We start from the raw sequence: 23760 nt of genomic DNA, 5'->3' as shown, positions 1-23760 counted from the left end.
GGTTGTTTTCTGTCTTTCTCCTCAGTGGAAACTCCAGCTTCATGAGGGCAGCACTGCGCAGAATTGTCCCCTGCTGAGCGTCCTCCAACCCTGCTGGTGCCTGCCCAGGAAACATTGGAATGGGGGAGTGCCTGTGTGCATCTCAGGATCTTTGTGGTATGGTGCCCAGCGTGCTGCTGCTGGAAAATGTTATGCATTGTGTGTGTGCGTGCACGCGTTAAGTGTGTATGATCCGTTAACTTTGTAACTCTAAACTCTGACTCTGTAGTCTCGGAGTTTTGCTTCTAAATGGATCTGATTATTCCCACCCACTTCACAAAGTTTAGGGAGATGTCTGTGAACTCCCTGGGTAAAATAAAGGATAAATGAATGTTGCTGCTCGTACACTGACACATCAGCTGTGGTTCAGGGACACAGATAATGAGTCACAGCTTGGAGCCTCTGCTGGGGCCACAGCACCAGCACTGCATCCCTGTGTGCAGGGCCTCAGCAAGGGAGACCCCTTAAGGCCATGGCAGCTGGATCCGGTTTTGTAAGGTATGAAGATGCTGGACCCTGCTGTAGACATCTCTTTCTTGCATATGCCGCATATGGAGAATCACAGCCTCAGATGTGGTGGATCCCCTGAACAATATTAGCATCCCTCAAATTCCTATCATGCAGTAGGAAGTCATCATCCATTCCTCTTAAAAATTATACCAGAAATGTGGGTCTGTTGAGGAAATTCAGTTAAGTCCAAAGAGGAGAAAATACTCAATAGAAATTCTGCCACACTGATTGGACAGTTCATATTTTGGGACCTGTCTTTATAGTCTGTATATATCTATACATATGCATCATATGTAAAAAAATTTCAAACTCTACATACCATTTAACAATCTAACTTTTATATAGTACATTTAATATTATACACATATTACAAAATATGCTTACATTAATAGTATCTTTAGTGGTCATATAACTAACTTTTGTATGTCCAACTTTTAAATTTAAAAATTTTTTTAATTGTGGTTGAAGTAAGATGGTAAAGTAAAATTTACCATCTTATGTGTTCTTACTGTGGTTTGTTTATTTGTTTGAGACAGGGTCTCACTATGTAATTCAAGCTAATCTTGAATTCATGATATAGCCCAGGCTGGCCTCAAATTTGAGGTGATCCTCTTGCCTCAGCCTCTAGAGTTTTGAAATTACAGGCATGTGCCACCACACCTTGCTTAACAATTCTTAAGTGTACAATCTTTTTGTTAGCCATTTAGATTGTTTTAAATTTTTGGCTGTTATAAATAGCACTATAATGAATATTCTTGTAACCTAATCCTGGCATATATCCTTCTTTTTCTAAAAGTAGGATTACTTGATCACAGTTTATGGAAAGATAGATTCTTGATTATTATAAAATCAGAAAGTTTTCAGAAAGGTTTGCCAATTTATATTCCCTCTGATAATCTATTTCCCCTGCTTTTCACATTGTATTCAACTCTGCAGTGTTTTTCTTTTAATCACTTTGTAGTTGTTTTGGGTGTGTGTGTCTGAGGGGAAGGCTTGAGACCAGCTTGCCATGTAGCCCAGGCTGCCCTTGAACTCATGATTCTTGTAATCCCAGTCTAAGCCCCCCCCTCCCCGTGCTCAGATGACAAGCGTGCAGCCCGTGCCCGACCTCCAGCGGACACTTGACTGACGCCTGGAGTGGGTGTGTGGCAGCAGTGCAGTGAAAAGAGCAGGGGTAGGAGAGCTGGCTCAGTTATCGGGTGTCAGTATCAGTTCTTAGCAGTGGAAGGATTTGGGAAAGTCAAATGCCCCGAGCCTTCATTGCCTTAAAGTCTGTAAAAATGGTGGTGATGTGGGGAATTTGAGGGGAATACTTCTTTTGTTTGTGTGTTTGTTTTTAACCTGAGGCTTTGGTACTGAGCTACATGCCTAGCCATTTTCTTTTTTTCTTTTCTTTTCTTTTTTTTTTTTTTTGGAGATATGGTCTCATTAAGTCACTAAATTGTTCAAGCTAGGCTTGAACTTTTGATCATCCTACCTTAGCCCTCCAGAGTTTACAAGAGTGTACCACCATACCTAGTTCTGGGATTCTTTTCTTAAAGCTTGCTATGAGAATTAAAGGAAACAATATATGTTATGTCTAGTGCAGTGCCTAGGTACAAGGTAGGTACTGTGTTCTGTGAAAACACGCAAGTTGTCGAGCTGAGGATATAGGGCCAATATCTCCTTAGTCTGGGTTTCCGAGCTGCAATCCAGTTACTGCAATGAATTTACTAACAGCCACAGTTGCATCTGGGTCCACTGTATCTTCTGGGGGTCATTTGAACTCATATTGTCATCACTGGCCTCATGACAGTTGTGCTCAGCTGTGGTGCTTTGCCAGACCTTGGCTTCCTGCTGTGATCAGCACTGAGCATAGCACAGCATAGCTTCCTGGGGAGTCAAACTCTGGCTTTGATTTCCTCTGGTTCCACTTACTATAATTTAGGATAAAGAGAGACCCTGTGTCTTCCCTCGATGGGTAGAATTCACATTGATTGTATAACAAATTTGGTTCTTTGTGGTATTAGCTTTATATAGATGCATTTAGTAACTTCAACTGTACTATCCAAATGAGTAGACATTCCCAGTTCCTTGAGATCTGCCTAAGAAATTTTATAGTTGAATAGACATAGTATGTGTTGTTTGCAACTCTGATGTTTAGTTTATCTTGTACCAAATATGTACTCTGAAAAAAAGTATGGCTGGTTTTGTGTAAACCATTATAAATTCTCATCCTCTACTAATGTTTACTGATGAGCTGTGCTACAGTAGGACCTCTGAGGCAGACTGTGTTCTGGAAGTATAATTGGAGAAAGAAGACAAGCATTAAAGAAGGCATTTGATAACTGAGAGGACAGTAAGCATCATTCATGCCTGCCGACAGACTTACAGAGAAAGATGAATTTCGGGGCAAGGACTGTCTTGGCAGAGATAGAGAAGCTATATTGAGCCCTAAACAACAGATATGATTTGGAGAGATGAAATGTACAGATATTAGGGGTTGAGAAAGAAATGACACCTGGCAAGGACTCAGGTGTGGAGGTGGAACAGATGTTTAAGGGGGACGGGTAGAGTAATCTGAATCAGAGGGCTTGCTTCAGAGTAGGAGATTAGGGTTTTGAATGTCAAACTGAGAGTTTGAACTTCATACATTTGACGGTGAGCACTTTGGTACAACTAAAGAGAGCTTTTTAGAAGAATAATTGGAATTTATTTCATTAACTTAATCATAAATCAGCACAGAGATAGTAACTGGGTGGCTGCCTTAAAGTCAGTTTTTTAGCTCTCAGAATTAAACTGTGACCTACTGCTATGAAAATTACCTGACCGTAAGCCTGCTTTGCTCTCTCCCCCCCCCCCCGCCCTTTTTTTTTTTTTTTTTTTTGTCTTCTTCCTTTTTATCGGTACCAGGGATTGAACTCACAACTCCCTGCTTGCAAGGCAGGCGCTTATGCCACTGAGCTAAATCTCCAGCCCCTTTGGCCCCTTCTTTTGCTTCTGGATTTATTTTCCCTTTGCTATCATTCTTTGTTTATAACATCGGGATTAATATTTCCTTTTGCCAAGGTTTTAGGGAGTATTAACATGTTACTATTAATTGTCTGCTGGGTTTTTTTTTTTTTTTTTTGTCTTTTTCCTTTTTATCGGTACCAGGGATCGAACTCACGACTGCCTGCTTTATAAGGCAGGCGCTTATGCCGCTGAGCTAAATCCCCAGCCCCTAATTGTCTGCTGTTTTAAGATACTCTTGTCAGAGTAGGAAGTTAGAGTATTATTTTAAAGTAGTTGTATGTTATTACAAGTAGAAGGGAGAAAAATGTAGGCTAAAACCAAAGATTCTTTTTTTCGTTCTAGGCAGTTGCTGGAAGCAGCTGAATTCTATGGGAAACAAATAAACAAAAACCCCTAAGATGCTTTTTGTACATGGTGTACCCTAACCCTGCAATGAATACAGTCAGGTACAAACATAAAACTTAATCCATAGGTTCTGTGAGGTCAGAGTCATGTGCCATCCCTAATGGCGCCATCCCTGAGCCTTTCTGGGGGTGCAGAGAGCACAGCCTAGAAGAAGTTTAGTGAATGGGAGTGAAAAGAGTGCAGTATAGAAAGTCTCGGATTCCTGTACTTAGCTCGGCCCCATTTGAGTGATTAATCACCAGCCTCTATGACCACTGCTTGGCTTGTCTGATAATTACACATTTCAGAGACTCTTTCTAGGCCTAATATTCTATTGTTTGTAACTTTTCTTTTCTTTTCTTTTTTTTGGGAGGAAGGCAGGGTCTCACTATGTAGTGCTGGCTGGCCTTGCACTTAGTTTATGTGGCCCAGGCTGGCCTCAAACTCTCAGATCCTCCTGCCTCAGCCTCCCCAGTGCTGGGATTGCACCAGCACGCCCATCTGTAACTCCTTTCTTAGACATTGCTTCTGTAGGCCTGTGAGTCCTTCCTCTGTTGCTTGACAAGCTCCTCAGAGGCGGGGTAGTAACATGCCTGTGCCTTGAGGAATCACATTCTGGTCTTAGTCATGCTCTGACTAGGGCTGTGTGTGCCTGTGGTCCAAGAGGCTGTAACCTAACCCTGGCCTGTGCAGACTTCAGCTATCGGAATGGCTAACAATGGAAAAATGCTCAGATTACATAGTCGTGCAGGTAATAGGAGTTTAGGACAGAAAAATGTTGTGTTATCGTGACATTACTTTTGAAATCATTCTGTTGCCAGAAGTCAGAGTGGAAAAGGTCTTTAGGGACCGTGAGTCATTTTTTCAGTGGAGAAAACAAGGCCCCAAGAGAAGTAGTAACCTGTCTAGCTGCCAAAGCTGAACTCCAGTTTCCTACTAGTCTGCTCTCTTCTGCACTGCTTTGCCTTCAGCGCCTCCTTGAAGAGCTGCTGTAGTGATCAAATGAGGTAAGCCATAGAAAGTGCTTGGAAGGCTGTTTGATTCTGAATAAAATCCCATACATGTTGATTGCAGCTGTTAATAGGTTACCATCTCCTGGTAAGATGCACACACTCACAGCCCTCAGAAGGCAGCCTGCAGGAACCGGAGCCCAGTAGGGCCCGCTGTCTGCTCAGGCTGGTTGGCCAGACCTGGGGAGGAAGTGGGGGAGAGGGAGGAGCCAAGGTGCAAGGAGGGAGTGTTGTGAGGAATGCGAGTTGGGGGGCTGCTTCCTTCCTTTCCTCCTCACTACAGGGGCTGTAGCTATGCTCCTGCAGCAGAAAGAGGGCCCGCTTCTTCCCTGCAGTGGCCCTCACACTTGACACAGTGTGCAGCGCAGAATTTAGAAGATGCTTGTGAAAGCACCTCCTGCCTGTTGCTTTCTCAGTTACCGCCAGCACCTGGAGGGTGAGCTCATCTTGCTTTCAGCGGGAAGCAGCCAGGATGCAGGCTGCTGCATATGGTAGCTTCTTTAAAGACTTTTGGAAAGTTGCTCCATGTTTGTCAAGTATTTCACATGATGAGTTTTTACAATATAAAAAGTTCATGAAGAACTACAGTGATGGATACAATTTCTATGTCTTTTAACTGTATTAAGTTCAGACTGTCCTGGGGGGTAGCTTAGGTTAGAGGCTGCCTGAGACAGTCCTGATTGTGCCTGTTGCACCTGTGACAGTCCTGTTTCTTGTCTTCTTTCACTCTAAGCATGTCATCTTTGGACAAGAAGTTGTATGATCTCTTTTGCTGTTGGTCATTTTGTTGCTGCTAGTGCACTCAGATCTCATCTTCTATGAGCTGGAGTTTTATGCTGCTCTTAGTTTAAATCACTTTGCCTACAGGATGTATTGGGTAGGATATTGTGTCTGCTGTATGCAGATACTTGAATGAAATGAAGAGGTTGACAACATGGAATGAATATGATTTAATACAAAGCACAAAGATCACCATTTTGCTTCAGAAATGCTGTTTCTTCAGAGTCTTTTCCCCAACTGCGCATAAGTTGACAAAAGTTCTCAAAGTGATCTGAATTCCTTTGCACAGCTCCTTCTGCAGTAATGTTTGTGGTTATACTGGTTAAATACAGTCTTGCAGCTTTAGAATTTATTGGCCCCTTCCTGCTGTGTTCCTGAAGCCAGTGTCTGGAGCACTCACACTGTGCTTGGCTGATGCGTTGAGAATACAGTGTGAGCAAGAACCGGGCCTCTGCCCTCTGAGCCTCTGCCCTTGGAAAGTGCTGATCTCCTGAAACCACAGCACCTCCGGACCTAGTCCCAGAGCTGTCAGGAAGGGGCTGGGGTTAAGTGGGCTTGGAGAGCTGTCCCCAAGGGCAAGGTTATCACCTGGCCCATAGAATCCCTGTGCTCAGCTCTCCCTCTGTCTGTGGCCCCTCAGATGTTTCTGGCTGGAACAGTGAAGCAGGGGTGGGTGTGTGTTTTATGTTTGACAGTGAAGAATGAAAACGTGTTCCCAGTACGGGCGGACTTCAGAAGAGGCAGTCAACACAGGCACCCTTACTGGTGTTTGCTCCCCTTTAAATTGGTGCAGCTAGAACCTGGCTGGTCTAAAACGTTAGAAGCAATCGAGGTATTCATATGAGGACCTCCTCAGTTAGAACCACACTGAAATGGAGCGCTTTGATGAAAAGGTTAGTTAGAGCAGTTGTGCTGCAAGGTGCGTTCAGTGATTACCGCATCTATGGATTCTGGACCCTAGGGCTATGCAGACATCTCTCTCTATCTGTTGGGGATGCTGTCAGCTGTAGTAAGGCAGAGTTTAAGGACCTGATCCTGGCAGCTTGTGAAGGGCATGAGTGTTAGTTTGTGTCTTGTTTTATTTTATCTTTTTGAGTCAGGTTCAGGCTGGCCTTGAACGCACTTTGTAGCTCAGGGTGGCCTTGAACTTGCATGGATCCTCCTGCCTCAGTCTCTATAGTACTGGGATTAGGTGTGTACCACCCATTTCCAGAAAACAGCATGAATTTTGGCTGTAAATCTCTAAACAGCAACTAGTTTCTGAAACTGTTTAGTAAAATAAAGCCTAGTGTCAGTGTTTCATTCAGCCATGTTGGTTGGATGAAATGTAGAAACAAGTGGTTCTTTGGGAGTGGGGAATGAATAATGGCAGAGCCAGATACCTATTTGAAGACAATGCAGGGAGTACTAGTAATTGAGGGTCAGTGTCATGCAGACTTGTGGCGTTAAAATCATTTTTACTACACAATTAAAAGACATTTAACAGTGCTGCCCAGCCCGGACAAGTCACCAGCAGTCTTGCTATAGGCAGTCTTGACTGATCTTTCCTTTTCCTGTTACTTAAAGAGAAATGATGGTCCCCCTCCCTTAATTGGTTTCACAGCATGTTAGTCTTGCTGATTGTCTTAGCATTTAGGAGACCTTGGAAGATCTGGGTGTGAGTGCCAATTGTCAGCTCCTGCTTTGTGTGACCTTACATGAGTTACCTGACTGCTCTGGGCCCTCACTGGTTACAGTTGGGGTAGTGCTGGCATTCTCCTAGCAGCTTGTCAGACTGACATGATCTAGGAAAGTAGTGTCAGGTGCCTGTAAACACAGTCAACCAGTGGCTGTTTCCATTCCCCCTGAAGTTTGTTAGTTTAAGGAGTTGGAAGGAGAACACTGGTAACAATGGTGAATCTTTTTCAGAGAAAAACTATTATAGGTTTTGTTTTTGAGAATGAAGAAGGGAAATTTATTCCTATAGAGCACAAGAGTTAGGAGCTATGGATGACCACAAAGTTTAGTTATGTCACTTGGAAACAGGCCTGTGTAAAATAGTCTCAAATTAGTGGATTTTTAAAAGTCCAGTAAATAGTTATTAAAGCTTTGAGTGATTGAGTCCTTAATAATACATGTGTTTGACTAGATTCTGTACAACTGTCCACAGTTACCAGATCTCTGCTAATGTTCTCCAGTATTTAAAATGCAGGCTGTATTGTTTGTATAATTAGCTGGCTCTGTTATATTAATAACGTATCAGTGATAGGCAGTTATAGGAGAAAAAATAGGATATGAAATTTTACCTGAGGGTAAGTGATTCAGACTAGGTAACCAACACTTGCTTTATTTTTTATGTTTTTTTTTTGTCTTCAAAATACTATTTTACAAAGTTATTGTTGTCAAAAGATCAAATGAATATGGAATCCATTGTCTCCATGGAATGCTTGTATCAATGTTAGACTGAAAAATCATGATTTGTTCTAGACAGTTAAGGTTAGATTAGCCGGGCATGGTGGTGCATGCCTGTAATCCCAGTACTCAGAAGGCTGAAACAGGAAAGTTGCTGTGAGTTCGAAGTCAGCCTGGGCTACATAGTGAGTTTAAGATCAGCCTTAACCACAAAGTGAGACTGTCTCAAAAAAAAAAAAATTAAGCTGAGCTTAGCATTCTTTATAACATAACAATCTCAGGACACTGACAATTTCCAGGAACATGTCTTTAAGGAAATATGGGTAAATGAGACTCCGTGAACAACCTGACATACACTTTATGTAACGGTGATGATACTATTTAAAAAGACCAAATATTACAAGGCATTCAACATGCATTCTTATACCTGATCTTGATGCTTAACTCTGACTAATGCATGTACAAGATATTATTAGACCAAGGGTTTGTCCAGTAGTTTAGATTATAAATAACCCCGTTCTAACTCTTTTTAAACAATGTAGTATAAATGATGCCAAAAAGGCTGGAACATTTTCTTCTCTACAAGATCTTAGGTTTGTAAACAAGACTCTGAAGACACTTCTCCTGGAACTAAACTAGGCCATCATAACCCAAAATCCTTTGAAAGATGAGAATTTAAATTAAGTCTCTTGGGTACTTTTAGTATTTTAATTTTAAGAATGTGCTTGTCTCTTAAAACTGCCTTATTTGGGGCTTGCTTTTTGCCACTTGGCCTGTTTGTGTGGTGTTATTAGGGAAACAAATCACTGGCAGCACCTCAGCAGCCAGGGAAGTTAGCACAATTTAGGGCCTAACTTAGCCCTGTCAAACTTAACAACACACATTTGGCTTTTCAGTAGAAACTTGGACTTAATGAAATCCTGTTATCCTGTTTCCTGCAGCTGTTGAGTGTGTTGTTTCATTGCTGGGGATGGAACCCAGGGCCTTGGGCACCTTAGGCAAGGACCGCACCAGTGAGCTGAGCTGCATTCTGACCCAGAGGAAAGCTGCATTGTCTACCAGCCAACTCCTGGGTGCATCACCGGTGAAGAAAGAAGCTCAGATAGGTAAAACTACTTGGTAGCACAGCTGGTGAGGAGAAACGATTTAAATCTCTAGACTACCTACTTCTTTTGTGGCATACTTTACTATTTTAAAGGATCTTTCCAATTAGTAGGGTTGGATTTTGTAGAAACCTGTTTATACTGCAACATCTGGACCCCTAGACACCTCAGAAGACCACCAGGGATGACTGCCCTGTCAGTGTAGTATAGTGCACAGCTACTTTTACAACAGTTGTGCCCTGTCCTGTTCGACTTTACACAACTAGCATAAGCACAAAACAGTGAGAAACTTCGAAGAAGTGCTAAAGATCCTAAATCTGGACTGGAACTTGGATCTGTATTCCTGACTCTGTCCTTTTTTTTAGAAAGTTATGGTAGTGTGATTGTATCTAAAATACCTGGCAGTTCACAACTGCTGCTAACAGAAGCTGTAGATAATCTGAACAGCTGATTTTCCAAGAGAAGTTTTCCTGCCTGTTTTCTTACATTAGCATAATGAAGTGATTTCCTGAGCTGGTCCATTTGACTTAATAGAGGTTGGGGGTGCTCCAGTTTGCTTCCAGAGAAGAGGAAGTTTGTCATGGTTGGGGCTCGAGAACTGAGAACATGAGATCAGCACTGTGTGGGATATCCTCTTATGCATATTCTGAGCTTTAGGCTTTGAGATTTACCAAGTAGGTAATATGCCATTATTTATATCATCCATTATAGCTTTCTTTACCATGATTAACACATCAAAGAAAAGCAAGCATTCTTCAGAAATGTATACAATGCCATCCTGAAGTTTATAGGAAAACTAGCAGCCCAGAGGAAGTATTTTACTGAATAAAATTCTCACAACTAAATTTTATTTTTTTAATATAATATATCTGTTAGAGTGCATTTTATATACTTGTAGTTTACATATTCTGATTAAATTTTTCAGAACTTACCTTTATGGTGTCAATCAGTAATTTTATAGTAACATATCTGGGAGCATTAGCCATTAATTAAAATTTAAGGTTTATAACTCAAAGGATACAGTACAAAACTACCTAAGAATCATGTATTAACATTTTTGAAAGATAAATGGTCCACTTTTGAAGTTTTCTTTGGCTTCTAGCTAGGACTTGAGCAAGTAAACATTTAGATCTGATTTCCTGGTTTGAGCAATGGGGTTGATGGTACTTTTTCTCACGTCCCATGGTTTTGGAATCAAAATCAGATCGTGCCTGGGTGTGAGTCAGGCACTGTGCTGGGCAGATGGCGATGCCTAGAAAGCGCTTCAGTGTGGCAAGGAGGGTGGGTGTGGAACCAGTCCTTTAGTGAGGGTGGATTCAGGGGTCTCTGGGCCGAGCCCTGGAGAGAAGCACCAGGCCCCTAGATGTGGGAGGAGGAGGTTTTACTGATGAGGTGGAGTGCCCTCATGGTGGGTAACTGTCAGGTTCGTGTTTGGGATCCACTTTGTCCTGATGCCAAACACCTTGTTCGGTAATGCCATGCTTCTCCCAGTCACCCATCTCTCAGGCTCACTGTTCCCCAGCACCCTGTCCTTGCTGTGCATCCTCAGGCTTTGGGGGCTCTGCCTCTGGCTGGCTGTGGAGCTAGGGATCCAATTCTTTCCTTAAAAGACAGACTCGCTCTTCCTGTGTCCTGTGCTGGAGGCTTCTCCAGGGGCAGACGTCTTTGGGCTCCAGGGCTGGTTGGAAACAGACTTCTGTTTGTAGCCTCCAGTTTAAAAATAGCCTCATGGTGCTCCTGGGGTGCCTTAGGAGCGCCAGCATTTCTATTGCCCTGCGCGTCCCTGTCTAGCATACTCCGGAGAAATAAAGCTGCAGGTGACAACCGTGTGTGGCTGCTGCAGCTCTGCCTGTTCCCACAAACCTTTCTAGAGCTACCGTGGCCGTGCTCTTTATTGAAAGACTGCAAATAAAAAGTTTCCACTGCTTTCAGAGTTTGGAGCCCCCACCCCCATCCCCACCCCTTTTGAGGCAAGGTCTTCCTATGTAGCCCAGGCTAGCCTTGAACTAGAAGTGATCCTCCTGCCTCAGCCTCTCCAGTGCTAGGATTACAGGCATGCACCACCATGCTCGGCCCTAGGGAAGATGTTTTTGAAATGAGAAATTTTTCTGATGGTTTCTGTCCTTCTCGACCTAACCAACTTTGTAAGGGGGAGGGGATTTTTGTTGTTAAAGTATGCAAAGAGAGTGCTGACTGGTAGACTGTACTTGAAACCTGAAAAGAAAACCTAAACCTTCATATCTCCAGATAATTTTAAGATAAATGAGTTCAGGCAAAATGTCACTGTTTTATGTAACAAGAGACCTTGTACTGCGAGTACCTCCCTAGGTCTTACATTGTCAGAGCTTACTCAGTAACTGACTCTTTGTCCTTTCAAGTCTGGTTGTTCTCTTCAGCCTGTTAACTTGCTCTTCTTGCCCCCATAAAAGGCACCTGTACACCTTTCAGGAGAGAATTTTTGCAGACCCTAACCCACTTTAAACACCAACTGGTTGTGCCTTAGTGGGAATTACTGAAGTGAATTGTAGATAACAGAGGTTGACACCAGTTCACCCAAGTGGGTGCAGGCCTTCCCGTGTCTGTTTTCAGAGAGCTCCCTGATGGACTCAGTGTTCAGGAATTGATTTCCTTCCCAACCCTTTTTTGTCCCTAGTTTTGCGCAAAACAGTAGCCGAGACATACATCTTTGTCTTATACATGTCTCTGTATTTTTTAGAAGCAACTAGAAGTGCACATTGTAGGGCTGGTGCTGGAGTCCTTTGTCATTATCAGGCCGCTGTTCTTCGCTTTCAAGTTGCCTAAACACAGCTGAGTTGGTACAGGGCAGAGAAAGCAGGAGCGCGCTGCCAAGTCGACAGGAAGCGGCCCAGAGCAGCGCACGCGCGGGCCGGCCAATCAGCGGCCGGCGCTGTTGCTATGTGGGCCCGCGCTCTGCCTTTGTGGAAGCCGGGCTGAGCTGCTCGAGGGCTGAGCAGGTCCCAGCCTCCTCTGCCGCGCTGCGAGAGCGAGGAGGGTCTGCACCGCCAGGTACTGACGGCGGCCTTGACAGCAGGCGGCTCCTTCTCTCCTGCGCGACTCCGGCATGGTTTTCAGGGGGAACAAAGGGCTTCCCGGAGAAGGTGTGTAATGGAGTGCTCTCAACGGCTTTATTTTTCAACTTTCCATTTTTTGTAGCTATTTACCAGTTGCAGTACTTGGTTCATATGGGTTTTTAATAAATAGTCTAGAAAAAAAGATCTCTCTGAATAACGTGGGTCTCAGGGAATTTTCTTCAGGTCCTCAGTGCCTGTCTCTCAGCTGCATTGCTTAAAAGATTATTAAAATGCTAATCTGAACAATGAGTAGGAAGAAAAGAAACCAAATACAATGTGCTCACTTTAATGGATAAAATGTGAATGAAATGAGAATTGGGAAGGGTATGTGAGTGAGCCAGGATTCTTAACTGAATATGGGAGCAAGAGATTTAGGAATCACAGCTGTTAAGAATGCATTTAAAGTAAGCTATGTAGTTTAAATGAACTAACCTGGATTTGACTCATTATCAGAATTTGGCCTTGTGAGGTTTTCGACATAAGGGAGCTGATAGAGCATGCTGTGTGCGAAGGTCTGTGGAGATGCTGCCGCGAATCATGCAGCCTCTTAGTTCTTCGATCTGGTGACTGTTTCTGCGCAGCGCTGCTGGACAGGCCTGCGATTCACAGCGGTCTCGTGTGGTGCCCACCGCATGCACCATCCGGAAGACTGGCCGGACAGGTGCGCAGGTAGCACGGCACGGATGGTCAGGATGGCATATGAATAAAGCAGGCCTCCGCAGTGGAATGAGTCCACATCCGATGGGCCAGATACTGGAACCAGTAAAAATTTTACTAGTTCGCAGCACACTGATTCAATATTTATCCTAATTGGGTGGCATATAGGTTGCAGTTGGCTTCTATGGGATCTAGAAAAACTGGTTTGTCTTAACAAGTTCTATGAAAGTTTTAAGATATTTTAGAAAAACAAGGAAGTTTTTGAGCATTTTCTCAAGCCCTGTGAAATTAGTTTACATAATTGATTTAATAATTCTTTTAGAACTGATTAAAGCAGAGCAGATTAACATGGTGCCCATTTTATGAATAATCAATATTTAGCTAATAACCGGTTTTTCTTTTGCCTAGTTAGTTTCATATGATTATCTAAGCAATTCCTTCTTAATTCACTTAGGCCTGTGAATAAAGTTAACTTTGGCCTGGTAAGTAAAGGTAGTATAAATTCAGAGAGCTCAGTTAACTTTACAGATGTTACATTTTGGAGGAAGATTAATTTTGTTGTACTTGTCAAAAAGTACCTGACATTATTAAGAAGGCTCAGCAACCAGTGATAATGCTTTTCCTAAGTAAGGAGAACTGCTTCTTTTCTTTAAAATCAACTCAAAATATACCCGCACTCGAACAGCATGCATGCATATATTTGTATTAAGTTAAAGTCTTAAAATTGCTATGCAAATTTACAAAATAAGTTGCTGTTACACACTAGAAGTGTTTCTTGTGGGGCCTTTGTGTTGCTGAACTTTAAAAGCTTTACGTTTCTTAGTTTTTCCATTTGTTAGATGCACCTAAAAAAGCTGAACTTAGTAGAAATTATAATAAAACTTACAGCAAAGAAGAGAAAGTGACATTAATTGAACTTGTCAACATCATAACATAAAGCAGTCATTTCCAGAAGAGCAGCCTGTGATGGGGTGGAGATGTGCATGCGGGGCGAGAGGAGGACAGGTGTGCAAGAGGCCCAGGTTCACTGAATACGACCAACCCCATGAGCTCAGTCTAGTCATTTACTTTTTTAAAACTCATCATTCTCTCAAATTACTAATTTTTGTGGGGAGTTGTTTTGTTGAGACAGGTCTCAGTATGTAGTCCAGGCTGGCCTTGAACTCACTATGTGGCCCAGGCTAGCCTCTAACTTGAAATGATCCTGCCTCAGCCTCCCAAATGCTGGGTTACAGTTGTGTGCCACCACACCAGCATGAGTTACCAATTTTATTTTCTAATTATAGAATAAACCCCAAAGATTCACTTAAGTGTGTTTCTCTTTTCCCTTTGGTTTATTTCATTAGAATTAATAGACCTCTGCAAGCAGGCTGTTTTCACTCATATGCTGCAGGAGATGGAGGGACATGAAATCAGGGTGAAAGTTGAGTATACTGTTGTGTCACACAAAGCCTTTGCCGCTGTATTCAGAAAGAATGTTCTTGGAGAATTGCAGGCTTTTCCTTGTGCCCACCACCTAAAGATGTTCTGTGTACTATACATCTGAGAGTTTCTGTTGGTATCAAAACCTCTGAGGGTCATTGAAGTTCATCCTCTGGTCATGATAGTGGCATTGCTAACTTTATTATTTGACAGTAAAACTTTGTTGTCTTTTCCTTAGATGTGTAAATTAGCCATACTTTCTTATACATGAGAGTGATCTTTGATTGTTTAGGCTGCTTGATAAAGAAAGGCAAGTAGAAGTGCAAGTATTTATCATATGCAGTGATTGCTTTTTATCGGTACAAGGGATCAACTCATGACTACCTGCTTCCAAGGCAGGCACTTATGCCGCTGAGCTAAATCCCCAGCCCCTGACCTGTTTTTATTGAACTGTTTTTATTTTGAAATTGCTAGACTATAATATGTAAGCACTGTTTCATTTACAGTTCTGAAATTCTGTAACTTAAAACCTGAGGAAGGGAAGGGGTAGCAATCTCGGTCTCTCTTTTCATACACTCCTGTGAAATCTTTTAAAAATCATTACGAATTCCGTAATTATCACAAGGGTTTGTTTCCTGAACTCCTGAAGTGTATGCTTTAAGTTCTCCATGGCCTAGTGTCTGGTTGCTGCCCCCTTACAGAAATTCTGTTACTTCTTCATGGCCTGAGGCCAAGAAAGGTTTGCTTTTCGCATACTGCAGTGGGAAGGGAAGTCTGGGCTCCACACTTGTGAGGAGACATATCCATTATTATCTGACCCGTCTTGTTGTTTGGCAGGCTGGGGCTGGAGATGAGCTCCCATTGCTCGCTCTGTAGGTGGAGAATCTGGCAGTGGTATCCAGCCCTTGGTGGGGCCTTTCAGGTTCAGAGGTGCTCTTGTATACATTTCATCACTTTTGCAAGGACGTAGTGTATCTTTCCTTTTATTGTCAGGTGTCACTATAATTAAAAATCAAGCAGGAGAGCTATAAAAACAGAGTTGTGATGTCAATTTGATCTAATTATATAATCCTTTGTGAGGCAGTCTCAGTGGCAGTATAAGAGAAACTGGAATTTATCTCTTTTCTTAATCCACTGGTCTCAATTTTACTAATTCAGAAACTTCTGAACATCAAAGGAATTTAACGAGAAGTTTTATGATTAGCATGGGGATAATTATAAATCATAGGAAGTCATCAGGGTAGGATGTAAAAAAATCAAGCCTAGGCCATATGCAATTCAATAAAAAGAATAGTGACTGCTTAAAACTTTAAAAAAATACTGTTATACTTTAAAAAATACATTGCCACAGATCTTGCTCAAAATACCCACCCTTTGAGCACACTCATCCTGTTCCACTGTCTGCAGCAGCTCTGGAGTGCCCTTTCTGAGGGTCTTCAGTTGTGCTGTCCTAGCTGCCTTGATGTCCTGAATCCATGCGAAACATTTCCCTTTCATAGCATTTATGACTCTGGGGAAGAGCCAGAACTCACAGGGTGCCAGATCTAGTGAATAAGGCAGATAAGGACATACTGTAATTCTTTGTTTTGTTTTGACTTTTAAAACTTTGTATTAGTACATGTTTGTAGTACATACTGATTACATTCCTTGTGGAGAGTGGCTACATGTGCCTAACATCTCAATTTTTTTATTTTATGATAATTTTGACAAATTCCCCCACAGAATTATTTTCTTCAATTTTTTTGTTTTACTGTCTTTTATTTCTAATTTCTTAAGGAAGGATATGAAGGTATTTCATAACTTTCTTCTTTTCTAATAAATGTATTTGGTGTTTTAAAAAAAATTCTCCTACCTAGTTAATCAACGAGAAGTGGTTATAAAATATAGATGTTTAAATCTAGAAATGTATTACAATAAAAGACACATTGGCTATTAACTCTCCTCCAAGTCCTCCCTCACTTTCAACATGCTTATCTCATCAGTTTTGGCAATGTGTCTTGTACTGTAGTAAGTTTGTTTTTGTTTTGTTTTGACTTTTGATTCTTTGAGACATGAGCTGGCTATGTAGCCCAGCTGGCCTTAATGTGCACTGATCCTCCTGCCCTAGCTTCCCGAGTGCTGGGATTACAGGCATGCGCCTCCATGCTCAGCTTATAAATTTTTAAAAACTCAGACATTCACCAGATCTTCTGATCATCCTTTGTATGTAGGTCAGATTTTGCTGGAAGCATCCTGGCATTCAGTGTATGTGCAGGAAACCTTGTCAGGCAATTGTACACATCCTGTTCTGTCATTTGAATTGCTAAATGTTAGCATTAAAATTTAAATTAGTCTTTGTTTCTTAATATTTTGAAGATGTTTTGTTTTTTGAGCTTTAGAATTTGAGTGGTTTGCCTGTTTAGTTTTTTAGCTATGGGATATAGAGTATGCTTTCACCTGCTTGAGCGTTAGTTTAAGTGAAAGAATGTGGAAAAATGATTTAAATTAATGGCCCAGTGTTAAAACTCAATAAAACACAAGATTTTGTTAAAATAAACTTTCCTTTTGCTTAAAATTATTGCACAAAAATGTTTTCGGAGTATTATGCTAATTACAGGTTACAGTTAGATTTCTCTCCTGAGCTTCACATTTACAATGTGAATGTAAATATGATCATTTACAAATATACTTTGAAGCTTCTCAGTTGTCTAAGATATTTCATAAGTAGAAAGCCATGGAAATGTGGTGGTTGAGGTCAGAGAAGGCAGAACTATGGAGAAGTACGTGGCCGTCTGAAGGTAGGTGAGAGTAGTGGCAGGGAAGTAATGGCCCTGGGAACCCAGAAGAGAGGGAAGAAGCCTTTGTGTCCTTGCTAGCGTTGCTTAGTGGCCCCTTCCCCACGCTGAAATGACTCAGCGGTTGCTGAGTCCCCTGGCATTTGTTTACTGGAAAACAACTTGCTTTGACTTTCTGAATAGGATGAAGCTAAGGGTGACCTTGTAATTGCCATCCCTATTAGTGACAAGGGACAAGCCAGCCTCCTGAGAGCCAGAAATTAAATGTGAGCAGAACTGTCTTGTGACATAATAATTAGATTGTGTGGCAATGCATTTTGAAAGCTCACTTCAAAGCCAAAATGTTTGGAAGGTGCTCTTTCATTTATCATTTTAATAAGTACACACAAAATTTCAACTGAATGATATTTCCACTGTTTTGAACTGTGATCCTTTTGTATTATTTTTAGAGAAAGGTTAAAACTGGATTTGATGCAGGAACTGTTCATTTAGCCCTCCAGTTTAGATTATTGAGAATAGAAAAAACAAATATATATAAAAAAAAAAAAAAAAAAGTTGCAGGCATGGTGGTGCATACCTGTAATCCCAGCACACAGGAGGCCAGCCTGGGCTACATAGAGGTTAAAGGCCAACCTGAACTACAAAGCAAGACCCTGTCTCAGAAGAAAAAAACAAAAACAAAACTGTTTTCCAAGTATCTTTCTTTTTTACCCCTTTGGTGAGGCCAGATGTACTGCTACTTCTGTGCTGGGTCCAGAGATTACTTTGCCATTGACAAAAAAGTAAGGAAGACTGTTTTAGAAATAAGGACCCTTGTGTTACCTGTCTGCATTGCAGTGGTGTGTTCTTTCTGGGAAATGCATACTGACTTTAAATCACTTCCCCCAGAATATCTCTGTGGGGAAGGAGGATTGTGCCATCTCAGTGTCTCATTCTGACCCTTTAGAGATTCTGTAAGAGCTGTCGATCCCTTTTCTAAGGAAAAAAATATACTGCGCCTGTATGCACAGAGTTTTATGCGTATATACTCAGGTGCGTACATACTCAGGTATTCAGTGAGAGGCTCATATATTCTCTCAGGTTAAAAAATTCTGTTCAACATAATTTGGTTCTAGCAAGGGTCTAAAAGTATTAATTTTTAAAAATTGAGGCATAAAAAGACTTGAGTAGGGATTTAGGATATGTCTGCCTGCAGAGTTACAAGGGGAACATGCAGCACTGTTTTTTAGCTTCAGTGACAACAGCGAAGTGTGCTAGCATGCACGCCACAACTTCCTCCTTCTGAAAGAAACGTGTGCCCCCACCACCTCCTGTACTCAGGACAGGCTTCCAGCAGAATCTGGCACCAGAGGCCAGGCCATCCTGCGATGCTCAGAGCCCTGGTTGTAGAGTGAGATCAGAGGAGATCGGAAAGACACGTTTGGCTATAGACTGCCAGTTAGCTGGAATTAGTGAAAAATACACTCTGTCCTTTCCACACTGGAAATGGCAGTCACCTCATTCTGTCTTTGTTTAAGAGAGTAAACTGCGTACATCAAGTTTCTAAACTCTTAATTAAAAACATCTCTGTCTTCCTTTGTCCTTTTATGTTCTCATGAGTTTTCGGTTTTGCACACACACTCAGTGGAAATTGTGAATGTTTAGAGCACTGTGAGTAGGGGTCCTACATGTGATAGCAGGAGGAAGCTTGAAAGGACAGAATGTATCTCTCTGGGACCAGTCTGTGTTGTAACCATGTTCCCACCAGTCGAAAATGTAACACTAAATTCGGCCACGCTTAAGGGTAATTTTGGAAAGCTATGTGCCAGTTAGCTGGGACTAATGAAACTGGAACCAAACGCATGGGAATAGTGAACGGTTGCTTTTCTAGTGCTGAGTGTTCTTCCACATGTATAGCCAACCCCGAGCTCGGGCTTGGACAGGCAGGACTTTGTTTCCCTCTACAGCTCTGTTTTCTCTGGTGGCTGTCGTGAATTTCTTGCATTGGATGTGGAATGATAACACCATATAATCAGGAAAAGTCCCACAAAGAATAGTGAAAAGCACAGTATTTTCGCTCCAATGTGATGGATTGGGCCTGGTGTTTTACACTCAACGTAAACAAATGAGATTAAACAGGTAAGAAGGCAGGAAATAAAGGTGCCTTGCTGTGTCTGCGATGCAAGACCAAAAGCATCTGAGGAACAGCCTGTACTTTAAGGAGGATGAGATGACCTCCCAGGAAATAGCTAGCTCTGGCTCTTAGATTCTTAACACTGAGTCTCTTGAGAGCCTCTCTGCTGGCCAGAGGCCGTCCCTCCTACCCGGCCACTCCCACACACCCGGGCTGGCTCTGGGCAGCAGTCCCTGTGGAGGAGACTGCCTGGTACCTCCCTGCAGGACCTCTGCGGATGTGGGTTGCTTTCCTGGGAAGAGCTGGGTTTCACTGACAGAGTGAGCGACCCATAGCCCTGGCTGCTGGCTGACTTGTCAGATGATGTAGAACTCAGTTTCTTTCTGGAGCTGCAGTTGCCACACGTTTGTGGTTCTCTGATGTACTGATGCTGTAATCCCTTGACAGACTGTCAGGCCAGCAGTTGGCAGGAATCAGGATAGGCGCACCACTCAGAACATGTGTTCTGCCCTTGTTTTTATTTCTGATAATTTAAATGTTTCATCCTTGTGCTAGAGATTTCATATTTTAAAACAAATATCCTTTGTCCCATTTAAGAGAATTATATATAAGAAAAAAGAATTATATTGATAAGACAGTTGTGTAGATAACGTACAAAGCAGTTGACAATTGAAAAGCGAAATCCAAAGAAAAATAAAATAACAATTACTTGGAAAGAATAATAGGAAGCTTTTGGGCCCAGGGGTTTAGCTCAGCTGCACAAGCACATGCCTGGCAAGTGTGAGGTCATGAGTTCGATCCCTGGTACCAAAAAAAAAGCTTTTATCAATTAGACCAGAGGGTGGGGGATTTAGCTCAACCGTGTAAATGCCTGCCTTACAAGCATGAGCTTGTGGGTTTGTTCCCCAGTAACAAAAAATTAAAAATAAATAAAAAATCAATTAGACCAGAAGTGAAATAAAAAATAAGAAAATAGGACAAAACATGGTACATTTATTTCAGACACCATGCTAGGCAACAGGAAGACCACAGCTTTGGGTAAGTGCTTAATTTTTTTGTTCTAAGTTTTAGGAAGAACAAATACAAACTGCAGTGAACTCTCCTCAAACCAGTCAAAGCCATAGAAGAGGGTCATGGCTTCAGGTGAAATGGGGTAAAATCTGATCAAGGGTTATTAAACTGAAATAGAGAGGACCTGTTTCAGACCCAGTTTTCAAAACCTGAGAATATGATCAAGTGACAGTTAAAATTTTTCTTCACAAAAATAAATCATGTTAGAAAAGATAATGAAAGAATCTTTGCACAAGGGCAAGCATAAATGTAGTTTTGAATAAACAGTAGAGATCTTAAGGTATTGTATGAAGATTGTAAAACTCTACCAAATAATGTTTAAAAGGCTTGTATAAATGGTGAAATCCAAACCTTTAAAAGCAGTTTTTTATTTTTATTTGTTACTGTTTTTCAAACCCATTTTATTTCAAAGAGAAAAAGTTTCAAAACACAACCATCAGGGAACAGTGGTGCCTACATTGCACATTGCCATCCCCAAATCAGTCGCCCAGCGTGCAGGATGTCTGCATTCAATTGCCCGAACAGTGTGCAAACTCTTCTCTTCAGTGGGTTCAGAGAAATCAGTAGTATAACTGTGTCCACTACATAGCAGTTTTTTAGAAGTTAATTGAAGTGGGTTTTGTCACTGGCTGAGGTTTTGGGAAATACTGATTCCGTCACAAGGTAGCTAACAATGAGGGACCTGGCAGAATAGGGCACTGGGGTGCTCTCAGTGAGGAAGGAGGAACTCCAGTGCTTCTCAGGCTTCAGCCCCAGCTGGCCTGGGGAGGAGGAGCTTTACTGCCCAGAGGTGGTTCTGGAAGAGGAGGTAAGCAGCACCCAGAGCTCCAGCCTGCCTGGGGGTGGGAAGGGAACAAATCTGGGATCAGCTGAAAATAGCAGCCCTCACAAATGCCTGCACAGCGGCCTGCTGGGGACAAGGTAGCAGGCAGCATGAAGATTCTAGTGTTTCAGGTCATGCAGAGCAAAGCAGCTGTGGGTAGGACCAGTTTTGCACTCTGACCAACATCTCCAGGATTATTTTTAGTTTCGGTAGGCTAGATGTAAAGTCAGTCTGCGTGTAACCAAAGTGGTACTAACAACAAATGGGGTGATAGTAATTCCATAATTATAGACATTCACTTCAGTGGAATCAGAATCTGTAGTTGGAAGGGGCCACCTAGTTTCACATACTTTTTAATTTTACAAGTAAGTTTGCCGAGGGTCACAGTTGTAATGGACCTTTTCCAAAGATGTGGAGCTCATTTACTTAAAAAGGCACCATTAGAACCCCAGGTCTTTGGCTCTAAGAAAGCATTTTTTATACTTTTTCAGGTTACTTGACATTTTTTCATTAGATTTTTGTTATGTGAAATCTGTGAATTTAAAGTTCTATTACAACTATAAATGCTAATCCAATTATCTGTTAGTTAACTGTCAAAAACTAGGAAAAAGATCTAGGTTAAATGTGAAGTTTAAGCAGATTGGCACGTTTATTTTTATTTTTATTTTTTTTTATCGGTACCAGGGATCGAACTCACAACTGTGTACTTGCAAGGCAGGTGCTTTATGCCGCTGAGCTAAATCCCCAGTCTCCAGCACGTTTATTTTTTAAAAGATTTTGGGGTAATAGAACAACAAGCAATGGTGTGATCACAGTAGCTGTGCTCAGTTGACTGAATTCTAATTGTGTGTGAATTGGGTGAACTAAAACCAGTGTGATCTTATTGTAGGAAATACTCTGTATTTGACTGCCTGATACTGATGATAATAGCCACAGAGTCACCCAATGAAACATGAATTAAAAGCATTAAATCCACCGCTTGATCATTATCCTTATCAAAGGATACTTCCTTAGGCAGAGTTACCATGTTAAAGGGGAAAATAACAATTTAAAACTGCCTTTGTAAGAGAAAAAGATGAAAAAGCACTGTTTCTGTTCTCAGTGCTTTATGCAGTAGTAAGGAGCTATCTTCACAAGCACCACTTATTCCTTCCTAATAACGGATCTTTGCACTTTAGCACAGGTTAAAAGATGAATCCACGTGAACAGGTGACAAGGGTGTCTTTGCCTGCTCTAATTGGTGGAGCCACTGAGGAAAGCGGTGGTTATTCTTTGTTTTCTTTTCAGGTTTGGTTTTTGTGTTTTGAGGCAGGGGCTCACTCTGTGGCCCACACTGCCCTCAAACTCATGGCAGTCCTCCTGCCTCAGCCTCCCAAGTGATGGGATCACAGGTGTGCATTGCTACACCTGGCCTGGCTGTGGCTATGCTTTCGGGAGGTTATGATGTCATTCATTTTCTTCTTGGAAATCTCATTCTCCGACATCTGGCTGGTTACCCCATCTCAGAATGAGCCCATTTTCCTCTTTGTGGGGTATGGTGTGGCCTGTTTGCATCATACTCTGTCTTCTCTGCACAGCTCTGAGTTTCTGAGCTGGCGCACAAGGTGCAGGTGGGAGCCCCACAGAGCTCTGGCCCACTTGTCTCAATTCTGGTCGTGGCTTCAGTTCCGGCTGTTTCCTTGCTCCTGGGCTGAGCCCAGGCTGGGCGGAGAGGAGTGCTGATCCCTCCCGGTCCCCTCGTCCCACCCCAACCCAGGCTGGCCCTAGTGGCTCCTCACTGAGTTCCCTTTCTTCTCTGAAGGGTGCACAAGCAGCAGTAAAAGGTAAATATTTCACACTTTCATGTTTATTTAGGACATGAAATATTAACATTTTTGGTATGGTTTCTTAATCCTGCAGCTTCAGCAAATTTATTTTAATTTTTTTACTATAATTAATACATTTCTTTAACTTTATGCATTATTGAAAGATCATATAAAATTATATGTGTGGCTATTTAACTTAAGGGACTTTATCATGTATTTTTCTAAATAATACCACAGTCGCTTTGTTTCAAGTGACTATTTAATGTCACTGTTTCCTTGACTATTTAATGGCTGTAGTATATTTTATCATTTTGATACTACTTATACATTTCTCTTAGGTAATTTTTTCAAACTTTAAAAAATTTTTCTAGTATACTGGATATAACATGAATTTTTAATATGATTTCAATTTTAATTCCTTTTGTTAATAAGTCAAACATCTCTATATATATTTGCTGATTTTATTTCACTGTACATGACTTATCTTTTTATTTAACTCCTTGTGTCTTATCATTTGTGAGAATGACACAGAGTAAAACAGTAACAAGAACATTTTGTTGATCATATGATAGAACTCTCTCTCTACATATGCATGTATATATGTATGTATATGTTTGGATTTTTTGTTTTTTGTTTTAGTAGTAGGAATCAAACTATGAACCTTGCATGTGCCAGGCAGGCAATTATGCCACTGAGCTACATCCCCGGCCTTTATTTGTTTGTTTTTTGAGACAGGGCATTAAACTCACAGCAATCCTGCCTCAGCCTCCTGCCTGTAACCTGAGTGCGGGG

General features: G+C 41.7%; 1 protein-coding gene across 21 annotated transcripts in view; it reads left to right on the top strand.

The window, feature by feature from the left end:
• The window catches only part of Atosa (atos homolog A), an 83033-nt gene that overhangs the window by 11049 nt on the left and 48224 nt on the right, over positions 1-23760 (top strand). For 9 of the 21 annotated variants that reach the window (XR_002791741.2, XM_013154627.3, XM_013154629.3 and 6 more), the window contains one exon: positions 9050-9214. The exons of 9 other annotated variants lie outside the window; for them this stretch is intronic. Coding sequence is in view for 11 of the 12 variants with exons in the window: in XM_013154627.3 (XP_013010081.1) it covers positions 9050-9214 (165 nt within the window). In the remaining variant the exon portion in view is untranslated. Of the gene's footprint in view, positions 1-9049; positions 9215-11195; positions 12331-23760 lie in introns of those variants that run through there. 3 more of the 21 variants (XM_013154636.3, XM_063248974.1, XM_063248953.1) reach the window with 1 other exon arrangement.

This window comes from Cavia porcellus, unplaced genomic scaffold (assembly GCF_034190915.1).
Source record: "Cavia porcellus strain 051 isolate PalLab524CR breed Dunkin Hartley unplaced genomic scaffold, mCavPor4.1 scaffold_1, whole genome shotgun sequence".
NCBI classification, from domain to species: Eukaryota; Metazoa; Chordata; class Mammalia; order Rodentia; family Caviidae; genus Cavia; species Cavia porcellus.
Note: the sequence above shows the minus strand (reverse complement) of the source record. Positions and strands in the feature narration are given on the sequence as shown.